The sequence below is a fragment of the Mycotypha africana genome (genome assembly GCF_025528875.1).
Source record: "Mycotypha africana strain NRRL 2978 chromosome Unknown BDF20scaffold_10, whole genome shotgun sequence".
Classification (NCBI taxonomy): domain Eukaryota; kingdom Fungi; phylum Mucoromycota; class Mucoromycetes; order Mucorales; family Mycotyphaceae; genus Mycotypha; species Mycotypha africana.
This window is the reverse complement of record NW_026515734.1, coordinates 557,894-571,865: the sequence shown is the minus strand read 5'-3', so window position 1 is coordinate 571,865 and position 13,972 is coordinate 557,894. Positions and strand designations below refer to the sequence as shown.

Here is a 13,972-nt window from a genome sequence, read left to right as displayed (position 1 = left end):
CCAAGGATCGCTCTTTCCAAGTTGGTTTTTCTTTTAATCTCGCTTCGAAGGCATCAGTTCCGAAAGACAAAACAGTAAGGGCTTACAACCAAGTCTTAGATTTCCCCTCATTCGTTTCAATTCTATATTTGCGAAACCTATTGATGAATATCATCCGAGAATTTACCCAACAGAAAAAGATGAATCAATTTCACAGTATCAATGAGTACTTCCATAATGCATCCAGACATGTGTACTAATAATTCCATCATCTGCCATGAGTCCATTCATTTCCAGTTAAGCTGATTTATGTAAAATTGAGCAAAACTATTTTGTATTGGACTAAGATAATCAAGAGAGAGTGTAGTCGATCCCTTCAACCTTATTTTGAATATTATTTTTGAAAATTTGGGTTTTTACCTGGCTTTGAAACATACAAACACAAGATTCTATTCACTTTTTCAAAGAGAGTGCACAGAATTGCGCTACTTTAAAACCTTTTGAGATTTTTTTACCCCAATTTGATGAAAATAAATGTGTGGTTACGCCCGCGAAAAAAAAAAAAAGCTTTGAACTCAATCAAAAGGAAAGGGCAAAAATAAATCAAAATCTTTCTCATTTTTTTGTTGACTTTCCTTTCTCCTTCTTTTTCCCCCTTTACTTCTCTCATCATCTTTACTTTATTACACGCTCAGTAACTTCACATTTAAGCAGAAGATGAGCCCGTCTACAGCCAATCATACCGATATCCCAATGAATCGTAAAGATATGGATGAAGCTGAAGAGCCTTTCTTACCGCCACCTGCTTCAGCACAACAAGCTAAAGTTGAAAAGCAACATCCTGTCTCCCTCATCGCAGCTGTAGTCACCTTTTATTTTATTATTTCACTTTCTGTTGTCTTTTTGAACAAGATCATCATGAGTGGCTCTTCAGATTTCCCCTATGCTCTGTTTGTGACCTGGTATCAATTAGTTGTCGCCTTGGTGCTGTTGTTGGTTTGGGCTCATCTCGGTAAAACGTAAAGTAGTGGCATAGACGGAGCTGTTGTGGTTTTTTAATATGGGTATAAGCAGGAGATAACACCCTTTTCTTTTTTTTTGGTTTTTGTGGACATAGTAACCAATTGTTCAGTATTATTCCACCTTATGAATTCGATACAAACGTAGCGAAGAGAGTTGCACCTTTGACTTTTATATACGTTGGTATGTTGGCTCTGAACAATTTGTGCTTAAAATATGTCGAAGTTACATTCTACCAGGTAAAGTACCTTTGTTAATGTTGGATGACCTGGATCGTATATGAGTGTTTGGCTATGAGACACGAAAATACAAAATGGACAGAGAGATCAGGCAGAAAGAGGGGTTTATTGCTTGGATTTTTGATAATCTAACAAGATTTTATACTGCATGTACATCATGATGTTACAAAGGTTGCTCGTTCTTTATCCATCAACTTCTCCATTTTGTTCACTTATGTCATCTTGAAGAAGAAAACTTCTCGACCAGCTCTGTTTGCTTGCTTCGTCGTATTTTTAGGTTTCCTTATTGGTTCTTATGGTGAGATCAACTTTTCTTGGGCTGGTGTATTTTATGGCGTCGGTTCTTCTGCTTTCGTTGCACTTTATGGTATCTTTGTACAAAAGACATTACCTGCTGTTGACAATAACCAATGGTAACAATACTAAGCAAACAGTTAGTTTAATGCCATGTTTTATATTAACAGCGTAAAAATTGGAAAATAGGAAATTGCTCCACTATAACACTACCCTCGCCATTATCTTCTTGTCACCTTTGGTCATTGTTTCTGGTGAATTAGGTGAAATTATCACAACTTCTGAACAGATTTACTCGCTCAACTTCTGGATTTTGATGGTAAGGAAGCAAAAAGGAAACATTCAATTGTTGTACTGGATAGCTTATATTCTGCATTTTTCTGTTGTAACGCGTTTTTGCCAGACAATCACCGGTATTACTGGCTTTGGTATTAATATTGCTATGTTTTTACAAGTCAAATACACCTCCGCTTTAACAAATACCATCAGTGGTACAGCAAAGGTAAAACGAACAAATTAGAATCTCGATGAATTGCCAGACAAAAATAATTAACCGTAACATGCTATATTAGTCTTGTGTTCAAACTATTTTAGCAGCAATGATCTTCCAAAACGAAATCTCAGGCTTAAACGCCTTGGGTATCTTTTTGGCCCTCTTTGGTTCCAGTTACTATGGCTGGGTCCGTTATCAAGAAAGAATAGCTAGATCATAGGGGAGAGAAACTACACAAAGACTTCTATTTTCTCCTTCATTTGTAATATTCCCATTTCCAAAACTTTTGTTTTCATATGCTACTCTCTTTGCCGACCTCATTTAATTTAACCATTACTGTTTATCTCCATCCTGCTTTTACCAATAAATCATCAATAATTTTTAGAATGTTCACATCGTGTAACGTCTTTCTCATTTGTCATTGAAAAATAACATCACGTCCTTTGAATTTGTTGAAAGGGACATGATGAGGCAACAAAAGTTATCTGCTTGATAGATGAATTGCCTTGTCGATTTAATTGGAGGCAAAAGAGCAAGGACAAGATATAGAATGCATTTCTCACGAAAAAGCAGCGGTACTAAATGAAGTAGCTGCTATCCATCCATAAGCAAAGTCAGATACTTGTAGAGCAACCAGAATACCAGCCATGGTTCTCAAACATAGTAGAAAAGAATTTACAGGGAAAAATAAGTAATGTAACTTCGAACCTGACATAACTTTCTAACCACTCTAATTTAACGAGGTAATTAACAAGACCAAGACACGCACAAACTCATTGCTTTACTTAAAGTATCTCATGTTTGCACATATACGAGTAGTATATGGAGGTCAATGCATCAGTATGAGTGGCAATTTCGCTTGGGACAGTTCATGATAGATGCGAATCCGAGGTGTAAGAAATTTTTCTATTTGCACACATATCAGCTTGTAAAGGTCAAGAAAAAAAAAGACACCATGTAAGATAACTATCGCAACAATATACATAAAGTATGCTGTAGCATCTTTTGAACCGAGTACATGTATGACAAAGTTGGAAGGCGAACGTTTGGTTTCAGTAAGTATCTCATTTTTTTATTTTTTTTCTTGTGGAAACCTGGCTTTTGTTGATTTTTGTGTGGAGAGCAATTTCATTTCCCCGTGACTGAAGTTTAAAAAAAATTTGTGTGCGCTGATTTTTTTGATACATGTCAAAAAAAATATAAATCAAAAACTAGCAGTCTTTTCTATATTGTCTAACAGAGAAACTCTCAACATGCGTAATACCAAAATCTTGGCTGGTTCATCTCATCCTGAACTTGCAGAACTTGTCAGCAAACGTCTCAACACGCCACTTTCTGATTGTACTTTGAGAAAGTTCAGCAACAAAGAAACCAACGTCGAGATTCGTGAGTTGTCTTTTTTAACGACTTGACAAACAAACGATGTGTCATTGACTTTTTCGCGGCTACTGCCTATACTTGCATAGATGTTTCTGTTCGTAACGAGGATGTTTTCATCATTCAATCAGGCTCAAATATGATGAATGATAACATTATTGAACTCTGTATTATGATTCAAGCTGCTCGTATTGGTTCAGCCAAGCGTATTACTGCTGTTTTACCATACTTCCCCTATTGTAAACAAAGCAAACGCAAAGGAAGAACTAGTATTACTGCTAAACGTAATCTATAGCTTCATGAAAAATTGAGTTTCATTTTTTACATGGAAGATTGAAGGCTTATTTACATTTGAAATTTAGTTATTGCTAATATGTTGGCTGTTGCTGGTGTCGACCATATCATTGTAAGTTGAGGAAAACTATATATAGAGTGAAAGTTGCATAAATAGAGCAAATTATAGAAATATTGACGGGATTACATGTAATTGCTATTATTAGACTATGGATCTTCATGCTTCTCAAATGCAAGGTTTCTTCCAACGTCCTGTTGATAACCTGTACGCTGAACCAGTCATTGCTCGTTGGATTACGCAAACTGTTCCCAATTGGCAAAATGGTGTTGTCGTATCAAAGAATGCTGGCGGTGCTAAGAGGTAGACCTATTTTTATCAGTTAACAGCGCAATGAGGATGTAAAAATAACATTTTCTTGCCCCCTATTATAAATTTTTTAGAGTCACTTCTCTTGCCGATGCTCTTCGTTTAGATTTTGCTTTGATCCATAAGGATCGCTCACGTATGGGTCCTCAAGGACAAAACCGTCCTTACAGTGGCATGCCTAAATCAGGTGAAGGTGAGCCACGTGTGCGTGTTTACGAAGAAGAAGAAATTATTGAGAAGGGAAAAGACGACAATGAAGAAGACAATGGCAACAATAAGGAAGATTTGACAGCTTCAATTTCTTCATTAAATGAGTCTACCGGCGTTAACGGGGATGTTATTAATGCAGCCGTTACTGTTGTTACAGATAAGGATGGAGAAAGTACGATTACATTGGTTGGCGATGTGAGAGGCAAGGTTGCCTTTTTGACAGTAAAGTATCGCAAATGCTCTGAAAGGAGCAAATAGAAAACAGGTTGCCTCATGCTCAATCTTACGGTATTGCTTTCAATATCTCTGTAGGACGATATCATCGACAGTGTTGGTACATTTTTGGATGCTGCCGAACATTTAATCACAAAATGTGGAGCAGATAAAGTATATATCATTGCCACTCATGGTGTTTTAAGTGGTGATGCTATTCAAAAAATTGAAGCATGCGATAGCGTACATAAGGTAAACCATAAAGCGCTTTGTTATGTTGTATAAGGCTAGCAGCATTATTGACATTATAAATCCGACTTTAAAATAGTTGGTTGTTACCAATACCTTTCCTATTCCTAAAGAGAAGATGGCCGAATCCTCCAAGTTGGTAGTTATTGACATCTCAAATACATTAGCTGAAGCTATTAGAAGAACTGTGAGTTATTTATGTCTCGAATATGTAAAAATGCCTCCCTACATTCTGTACTAATTTTATCTTTTTCTTTTAGCACAACGGCGAAAGTGTCAGTTACCTTTTCAATCATGCAGAGTAAAAATACAAAAAATCGCCCCATTGTCAGCCATTCTATTCTAAATCCTGCCAAAAATGCATATCTCAAAGAACTGAATTGTGTTCTCTAAGAAAAATTCGAGCTTGTATGAAACACATTCGCAAAATGTATTATTATCAACTTTCGAACAATAAGATTATATTATTCTTAGAAAAAAAAAAAAAAAAAAAAAAAGCCTTTCACAAATAATCGATAGGCAAAGGGAAACCCTCTTGTATTGTTTAGTTAGGGGCACTGCTAACCCAAATTCTGGGCAATCAAATAAAAAGGACTTTTCTGCTTCTAAAAGTGATACTTTTTTTTTTCCTCGCATATTTTATCGGATAATTTATTCGCCCATTTCCTTTCTTTTTCTTTTCATTTCTAATCTATCTTGTTACATTAAACTATAATCCCTTCTAATACATAATATTTAATTAGACTCGCCACTATTTGGCGATGAAGTCAAAACACTCTCAAGGAAATCGTAGCCATTCGAAGAAAGCAGAGTTGAGCTCAGCAACAACTGCACAACCGTCAACCTCATCTACTACTTCTCATCGAAGCAACACCTTTTCTTTCTTAAAACACCGTTTTTTCAATAGCAGTAGTAGCAACATTAGCAACCATGAGCCTGCAAATAGTAGTTCACGTCCGTCTTTAGGATCCTTGCATTCGACTATACAGAGATCCTCAATAGATAGCAAACGAAATGGGAAAGAACCGTCTTTTGACAGCTTGGATGCCCCGCGATCGATCCATTCCTCATCGTCATCGACATCGACACAGCGATTAAGTCTAAAAGAGCGGCCTATTTCCATGATGGGTATGGAAATGTCATTGACCCCACCGCCTATATCAACGGACGCGTTATTTCGTAGGAATTCAGTCAATACTCCTGCAACTGTAGCAACGCCACAAATACAGGACGGTGCCCTTCAATTCGACGCAAATATAGCAACATCATCAACAGTTGGGACAATCACAGCAATGACAGCTGATGATGATAAAAGAACGAGTCTAATTGTGTTGAAAGAGGGTTATTTATTCAAAAAGACGGATTTTAAACCATTCCATAAGCAAAGTAAATTAGAACGTGGATGGAAACTATATAAAGTAGTTCTGAAAGGGCATAAATTGTATCTGTATAAAGCAGTGGCAGATTCGGCCATTCGCTCATTATTTCCTACCTCTTCTTCATCTTCCAACGCTAATAATAATGCCAATAACAGAAATCAACACTTGTTACAACAACAACAGTCATATAAAAGCTCAAATGCCTCACTTAGCTTACCGTTCTCCACATCAAATACGAGCATCAATTCTTCCGCACCTACCATTACATTGCACCCATGTGCCGGTACTATTACAGAAGAAATGGGCACCGGATATGACTCTTTGCGATTGAGTAAAGCAGACTTTGACGAAGAAACTCAAAAATTGTTATTTTCAGCATCGAAGGTTGATGACACTGTTCAAGGCGGCGTGTTCATGGAACATAATCCGAGTAACTTTCAACCTACTAAACAAGTGTGTTTGTTATTACGGCCGAATTCTCTTGATATTTGTTGTAACTGCAGCAGCAGCGAAACTGTCAGTTTATGGAGGTTAGAAAAGCAATTGCCTTTACAATCAATAAAAGCAGAAATAATAATGGATCCCGCTACTTCATCGCCACTTTCATTCAATTCAATACAATCAAACACCGACTACCTTTCCTATCACCATCATGCACAACCTATTGCGAGCGGACATCTTTTTTTCAATATTTATCATGTACATAATAATAATGACAACTCAATCACCTCGTCAACTACCCCTTTGGGCGTTTATTCTGTAGAAAATCGAGAAATTGGGCATGCATGGTTATCACTCCTTCAAAGTCTGCAGCACGATGACAAACGTCAATTGGCAGCAGACGAACATAACCTGGTCCCAACCAGTAATTGCCAGTCCCAAAGTAGTTTAGGCGAGAATGACTCTTTCGATTGTCAAAATAACAATCACACTAACGCTACACAACAAAAGCAGAATCAGCATCAACAGACACAACAGATTTTCCGATCCGACCATCATATCTTAGGTGGTACAATTCCCGCATTGATCCATGAATTGTTATCTTTGTGTAATACGAACGAAAGCAGTATTAACAGCCAAAATGAAGCAGATCATCTCCATTTCCTATACGTCTTTTTGTTAACTTATCCAACATTCACTTCTGGATCACGAGTATTGAATGAGTTCAGAAAAACACTTGACGAAAAAAGTGACAATATATTAGATATTTTTGAGATTTGGTGTCATGAATTCGCATTGGATGTTATGGGCGACGTGGCTACCGGGATGGTAGAGATTCTCGAAAGCATTAATACAGACAAAGCAAGCCAAGTAAAAGAGCTGGTTCTCGAAACAGTGGCTGAGAATACAATGAAATCGTATGAACAAAAGAACGCTTGCCACTTGGGTAAATTTATTCATTTAATATTGTTTTAATTATTGCGATCATATTAACGTTTGCCTTACAACCATTCTCTCTAGTCTCTACAACCAAGCACATTTCACCGAATGATGAAGCCAACAATGACTTTGAAGAAAGTGTACCAAATGACGAAGTAGAGAATATACCTGCTTTTCAGCAAAGGAACGGCAAACGGCGCGATTCTGTCAATTTATCTAATATACTTATCACTGGGCTCTCGCCCACCTTATTTCTGTCCATTGATCCGCAGAATTTTGCACAGCAGATATACTTGTTCCATCACAGGAAATACTCACAGTTTGAGAAAGACTTGCTGAACCCACTATCTTATCTGCCACGCCCACAACTATCGATCCAAATGCTCAATTCCTTGTTATTCACGACCATTACGCCGCATTTCTTGACGAAAATAATTCGAAACCATGTATTAATTGATAGTACACAAGAAAATCACCTACAGCATGGCGAACAAAGTGTAACGAAGGGTCACCTACATCAGCATCAAGATTTTGAAGCATACATTCTTCGTTCACAATTGCTTGAGCATTGGATTAGAGTTGGACTGGCTTTGTATCAGTTGGGCGATATGACTGGCTGGTGCGCGGTCGCTATGGGCGTCTGTTCTGTCGGTATCATTCGTTTACGGGAGACCTGGAAGGCAGTAGATCGTCAGCTTGTTTGTAGGGTACGAAACGAGTGGGTTCCTTTATTGACACATCATGGTTTATTTACTCAAAATATGTGGGCAGACGAATGGAAAGATAAAGCAATATTATCCCAATATGCGCGCGTGTTGCACAAAAGTCAAAACTACGATGATGGTATAGGTGATATTACCTATCCATCAAAGATTCTTCCATTTTTTGGTACTATTCGTCAATGTGTAGATCGTTTTCGTCGACATACAAAAAAGGTCCTTGGACCTAATACTGTTAATTTTGAGGAATGCGAAACTATACATTATTTGATCACCACCAGCTTGGAAAATTGGAAACGCCAAAAGGGACAACAATTCACTGATGAGTCTAATGAAGAGCCAGCAACCACGCTACCTGTGGCGGTTGGACCTTTGCAATCGTTTTTTGAACATTCAGTAACAGACCTGATGTCAGTGCCTCACGATTACAAATATTTGCAGGAATGTTCGTTGAGTTGTGAGCCTAGAATATTTGGTCAGGTTTTTGATCGTCGAAAGTACAACCATAGCTATTCTCAGCGGTCGTCCTCACCATTAGCAGCATCATCAAACTCTTTTCAGCGCTTACCTACTGAATCAACAACGCAATCCGCTTCATGTCTCGTTTTCCCGGCCATTGTTGACAGTTACCATTTCATAAACACCAAGCATGAAGGCCATAATAGCAGTTCATCGACAACAAACCAGAGGCGCCCTAGTACGTCATCGTTATCTATTAACAACTACACTCCAAGTTATACAACATCTGTCTCAAACAGCACAATCAGTATCGTGAATCCTCCCAGACCGTCTAGGAAAACTCATCCACGTTTGATGGGCAACAACAATAGCATACGATCGCTTCGTTCATTTTTGGATGACAATACTGTTGCGAAAATACAATCTGAATCACAACAGGTACAAGATAGCTCTCAACATTCTGCATCATCTCAAAGCTCACAATCAAAGGGTACAGCAGCAATAATGAAAGCGCCCAATCGGAAGGCATTTCGTCGACGAACTTTTAGTCTGCCTCCTGATACTGTGCCGGCTGAGGAATCTTCTGCTACATCTGGCTCAACAGCTACGTCGACAACAGCTACAGTTGGAAACTTGAATTATCCTTTAACAATAAATGAGGCAGATAATAATCGCACATGGTTCGGATCATTACTGTCTCATCGTAGGAGCCGTGCTGCACTGCCGTTTGCAGCGGATAAACAATATTTCGGCTCTGATAACGATAATGAAATGTTGGTTTCAGTAGAAGACAATGAACTAATATTGGTATCGGCTTTGACAAAACAAAGCGAGCAGCAATCTGATAAGCACGAAAAGGAACGAGTAATCAAAAAGACAGATGCTCGAACCTGGTCTATTAATTTTTCAAAGAAAGGTAACAACATTGTTCGACAGTTAAAAAGAAACACAGTATTTTATGATGGGTTCGACTTATACTATTTTCTTTCTATAAGCGTATGAAAAGATTGAGAATGAGGCAGTAGAGAATAAAACACTGGAAGTCTTCATTAAAGCAGGCAGTATTGATCGCCTTGTCGATTCTTTGGTAATGGGTATCTCGTCGCATGAAGAAGCCATTCGCGAACAATATCAACTTCAGTCTCTGGCTGAAGGGCATCTAGGTCACCCCAATATCAAGATTTCGATGGACGAGGAGGAATACGCTGTTATTTTCTTTATGACATATCGTGTTTACTGTTCGCCGATGCAGCTTTTAGATATGCTTCGTAAAAGGTTTATCCATGCCAAGTCGAAATGTAAACTCGCTACAAAGAAGAGAAGGAATTCTCTAATTCTGTTAGAGACCTACTTTAATGTTGGTCCACAAGCATCCACTGCAGTACCTTTACAATCCAGTACAGATGATGCTATATCATTAGAAGACGAAGACATGTTATTGTCGCATGACTGGCTTAAAGTAGCCGATATTCAGTTGCGTGTTTTAAACTTGATGTTGTATTGGATAACAGAACATCCTTACGATTTTGTGGACGAGGTGGAAATTCCTAGATACATCAGTAACATTCTCAAACACACAAAAGAAGCATTAGATGAGTGGCGTCTGCCATTACAGAAAAAGGTTCAAGAGGGCAATAATAATAAGCTTCCTTTGATGCCAGAAAACGCTGAAGAGGAAGGAATTAGCACAGAACACGACACATTAGAAGCTTTGAAAATAGCCGAACTAATCGAACAGCGTATTGAAGAAATTCGTGAACATTTTATTCAGAGATCTATTTTACCTTGCTATGATGTAAAAGCCATTGAAATTGATCCAGAATGCTTCCGCAGGGCAGAAGAATTGTATCGTAAGTTAACTAAAGGCTCTAAAAACTATCGTGTAAAGCTTTTACCTGCTGCTACTGCTACAGGCAACAACATCAATCCTATTATACCCTTATCTATATCCACTGCTTCGAGTCAAGCCGATACGAAGTGTTTATCGGTTGAGGATATGGCACCTGACATGTTGTTACAACAGATTGATCAAAATGTCAGTCAACTATTTAATACTATAACAATGCAAGATTGGATACAGACCTTTGACGTGCTCGAAGCTCAGTCAGGAGACATTTACGCTTGGTTACCAGCTCGCAAACCATCACGCACATCGCACATGCCGGCAGCATTGGCTAGTGTAAAAAATGCACCCTCATCTCATTTAGCCAATCATCACGTCCTCGCGGATGAAGCCATCATTTCTGATATTTTTACAGCCATTGAAGGAGCTCGTCGATCTGTTGTATCGCTAGCTGCTTACTCTGACGATGATCTATTACTCGCTTTCCCAAGGTCGATTCAGTATTTATTCTGCATGCACTATATCATTCGTAGTTGGGTTATCAATGAAATAGCTGCACTTGATATCAATTGCAAGACACGTGTCCTTCGGATCGAATTGTTTCTGCAAATAGTTATTTTAAGTAGAATGGCATCATCCTCTTCAATTAGCGCCACAGCAACAGCAAGTGATAAAAAGGGATCATCTTCGGATTTATTAAAGCTATCAGCTATACTCTCGCCTTCAAGCACAATGAAGATAGGAGCTCGTGATCAACGGATTCCTGGATTTGTGGAATACGCTATTGCTAGTGCTTTAGTGAGCCCTGAAGTGCGTATGTTCACAAAAGCCTGGCAAGATGTGGCTATGCAATATGGGCACGCTAGTCTTGATAGTCTCGAATCATTATTGAATCAAAAACAGAAAATGGAGACAATGGTATCAACATCAACGAAGACATTAGGCCACAAGTCTTCCGCAGTAAGTGAACCACAGCAATCACATGCAGTAATTGTCCCCAGTCTTGGCTGGATATTTGAGCGTATTTTAGAACTGTACGTGCAAATTCCAGACGTTTTTGAGAAACGAGAGAATATGATGAATTTTGATAAACGTCGCTCTATGTATCAATTCTTACAATATTTAATGAGAATACAATCAGAGTTGTTTGATTTTCATCGCCAACAAAATAGCGACAACAATGCAAATTTTGTGTTTGAAATTTCACCTAGACGAACAATGCACAGCTGGAAAGAATTGAAAGAGATAGCTGTTCGTGAAAATAAGAAATCTCTTGTAAGCGGTACCTCTACTAGCAGTCTAGTGTTGCGCGGTGCCTCTTCGAGTAGGAGCCATGTTTCTCGCCATTCGGTATTCTATAAATTAGTTGCAGAACAAATGGAAAAGTACAAACGTGATTTCAAGGAAAGGGATCGAATTGATAAAGAATGGATGTCGTTGCAGCATAAATTGCAGAAAAAGCAGCTGGAGCAAGCTCGTTTACTTGAAAAACATGATCGCAAAGCGGCAGCAGGAGGACATCAGAAGCTTACTCTCTCACAGCAACAACAACAGCAGCAACCGCAACATAATTCGCAAGGTGGATCCGGTACTGTTATACCTCGATTGAACAATTTCTTACGTGGTTTACGGCCCCAATCTATGGTTGCCGCACCCATACAACATATTTTCCCTCATGCTCTTTCGAAAGACCTTTCATCGTCCATTCACCTTTCTACGACAAAAGCCTCCACTGTTATAAACTTGATTCATTCAACTACCTCCATCGCCAGTACGTACACAAAACGTGATTTTGTGTTCCGTATTGTTACTGAAGAGGGTGGCCAATACTTGTTCCAGTCTATGCATCGTGATGACATGCTTGACTGGATGCAACAAATCAGTAACGCCGCACGTGAGGGCACTGTGAAACGTCAAAGTGTTCTGGCTGCGGAGTCTATGGATCTGGAAAACCAACAACAACAGCAGCAACAGGAACAGGAACAACAGCAAGATCTGCCTACCCGTCGTCAAATATTTGGACGTACTTCCGTTTATGGTGTTTCTTTAGACAATTTAATGCCTGACAATAAGGTCCCTCTTATAGTGGAAAAGTGCATACGTGAAATTGAAAAGCGAGGCTTAGAAGAAGTGGGTATTTATCGTGTAGCAGGCACCGGCTCAATTGTGAGTGCATTGAAGGCTGCTTTTAATAAGAATGTCAACAAGGTTGATTTGAGTGATTTTCAATGGGCCGACATCAATGTAGTAGCGGACGCTTTGAAGCAGTTCTTGCGCGAATTGCCTGAACCATTATTAACTTATAGTTTTTATGACGAATTTATTACAGCTTCAGGTAAGAGTTCTTACAGTTCTCATTATATATTAAAATTTGGTAATCTATTTTGGGGCTCTATCAAAAACTAAAATTAAACTGGTTTTCTTTTTTTCTATAGCCGCTGGAGATCACGACGAACGACTCTATATGATTAAAAAGGTTATCAAGAAATTGCCTGCGTGTAATTACAATTTATTAAAGAGAATCATTGAACATTTCGTTATGTAAGTCCATTGAAATATGTTGCGTGTGTATTGTCGATTTTATCTTTGCTGATATGTTATTTATCTTTTTTTGTTAGCGTTACTGATTTCGAGGCAACAAATCATATGTACGCCACTAATTTAGCTATTGTCTTCGGGCCCACTTTATTACAGCCAGCTCCTGGTCCCGCTTCTTTCGCCACAACAATGTCGAATTTAGGCCATCATCAAAATATCGTGAAATACCTCATTCTCAACTACCATTATTTATTCGATATTGAAAACGAGGAGGGTGAAGCTTTGACGAAGGAAGAAGAACAACCCCTTACGTCCGACCCAGCGATGTCAATGCCTAGGGCCCCAACGCTGCTGATAACTGCCGATGGCAACGTCAATATACCTAAAAATTAGACTTTGTAGATAAAAAACGCGCATCTTTATTTGTAAGATAGATCCGCTTGGCTGCTCATTTTTTTTATTTGTACAGATTACGATCACTTTTTTTTCTAATTTACAACCATAATATTCTAATGCACTTAACAGGTAATTAAGTCAATTACTATATTATATATAGTATGTTATTCTACTTGTTATATTCTTTTTACCCGAACCATTACATTTGCATGGAACAAATAAAGTAATGGCTGGACCATGACTTATATTTGATGGCTCTAGGTCTTTTGAAACAAAAGAGAAAACTTAGTTATGTAATTTACTTGGATTGATTTTTGTTGGCTTGCATTAACGTTGATGTCCGTTGGCGCTGTATGTTCTTGATTTTGAACACAGCAAAACCGTCAGTTAGTAGTTTCATATTATTAAACAAGCCACGGCTCGTATTGTGCACGTTCTCTTCAGTTTGCCCCTTTTTTTCACCTGTCTTCCAAATTAAACATGGAATCGTAGGGCTGACATTCAAACTAAATGATATTTGATA

At 38.4% G+C, this 13,972-nt stretch overlaps 3 protein-coding genes across 3 annotated transcripts; all 3 read left to right on the top strand.

Moving 5' to 3' along the window:
• Positions 1-570: 570 nt before the first annotated feature.
• On the top strand, positions 571-2,418 carry BDF20DRAFT_889403 (triose-phosphate transporter family-domain-containing protein). Its single transcript, XM_053082133.1, has 6 exons — positions 571-998; positions 1,097-1,238; positions 1,410-1,651; positions 1,722-1,851; positions 1,936-2,034; positions 2,105-2,418. Exons 1-6 carry the CDS (start codon positions 697-699, stop codon positions 2,243-2,245), a joined length of 1,056 nt encoding a protein of 351 aa, XP_052932804.1. The 5' UTR covers positions 571-696; the 3' UTR covers positions 2,246-2,418.
• Positions 2,419-3,278: 860 nt separating this feature from the next.
• BDF20DRAFT_826169 (phosphoribosyltransferase-like protein) lies at positions 3,279-5,040 on the top strand (the record flags this gene model as incomplete). The annotated part of the gene is made up of 8 exons (XM_053078041.1): positions 3,279-3,411; positions 3,534-3,686; positions 3,765-3,808; positions 3,903-4,057; positions 4,138-4,495; positions 4,586-4,738; positions 4,815-4,922; positions 4,996-5,040. The coding sequence occupies 8 exons, from the start codon at positions 3,279-3,281 to the stop codon at positions 5,038-5,040; spliced, it is 1,149 nt and encodes a 382-aa protein (XP_052932803.1).
• A 331-nt stretch (positions 5,041-5,371) lies between these two features.
• Positions 5,372-13,882, top strand: BDF20DRAFT_889397 (uncharacterized protein). Its single transcript, XM_053082132.1, has 6 exons — positions 5,372-6,247; positions 6,332-7,501; positions 7,576-9,588; positions 9,668-12,850; positions 12,951-13,056; positions 13,134-13,882. Exons 1-6 carry the CDS (start codon positions 5,497-5,499, stop codon positions 13,444-13,446), a joined length of 7,536 nt encoding a protein of 2,511 aa, XP_052932802.1. The 5' UTR covers positions 5,372-5,496; the 3' UTR covers positions 13,447-13,882.
• Positions 13,883-13,972: the final 90 nt, after the last annotated feature.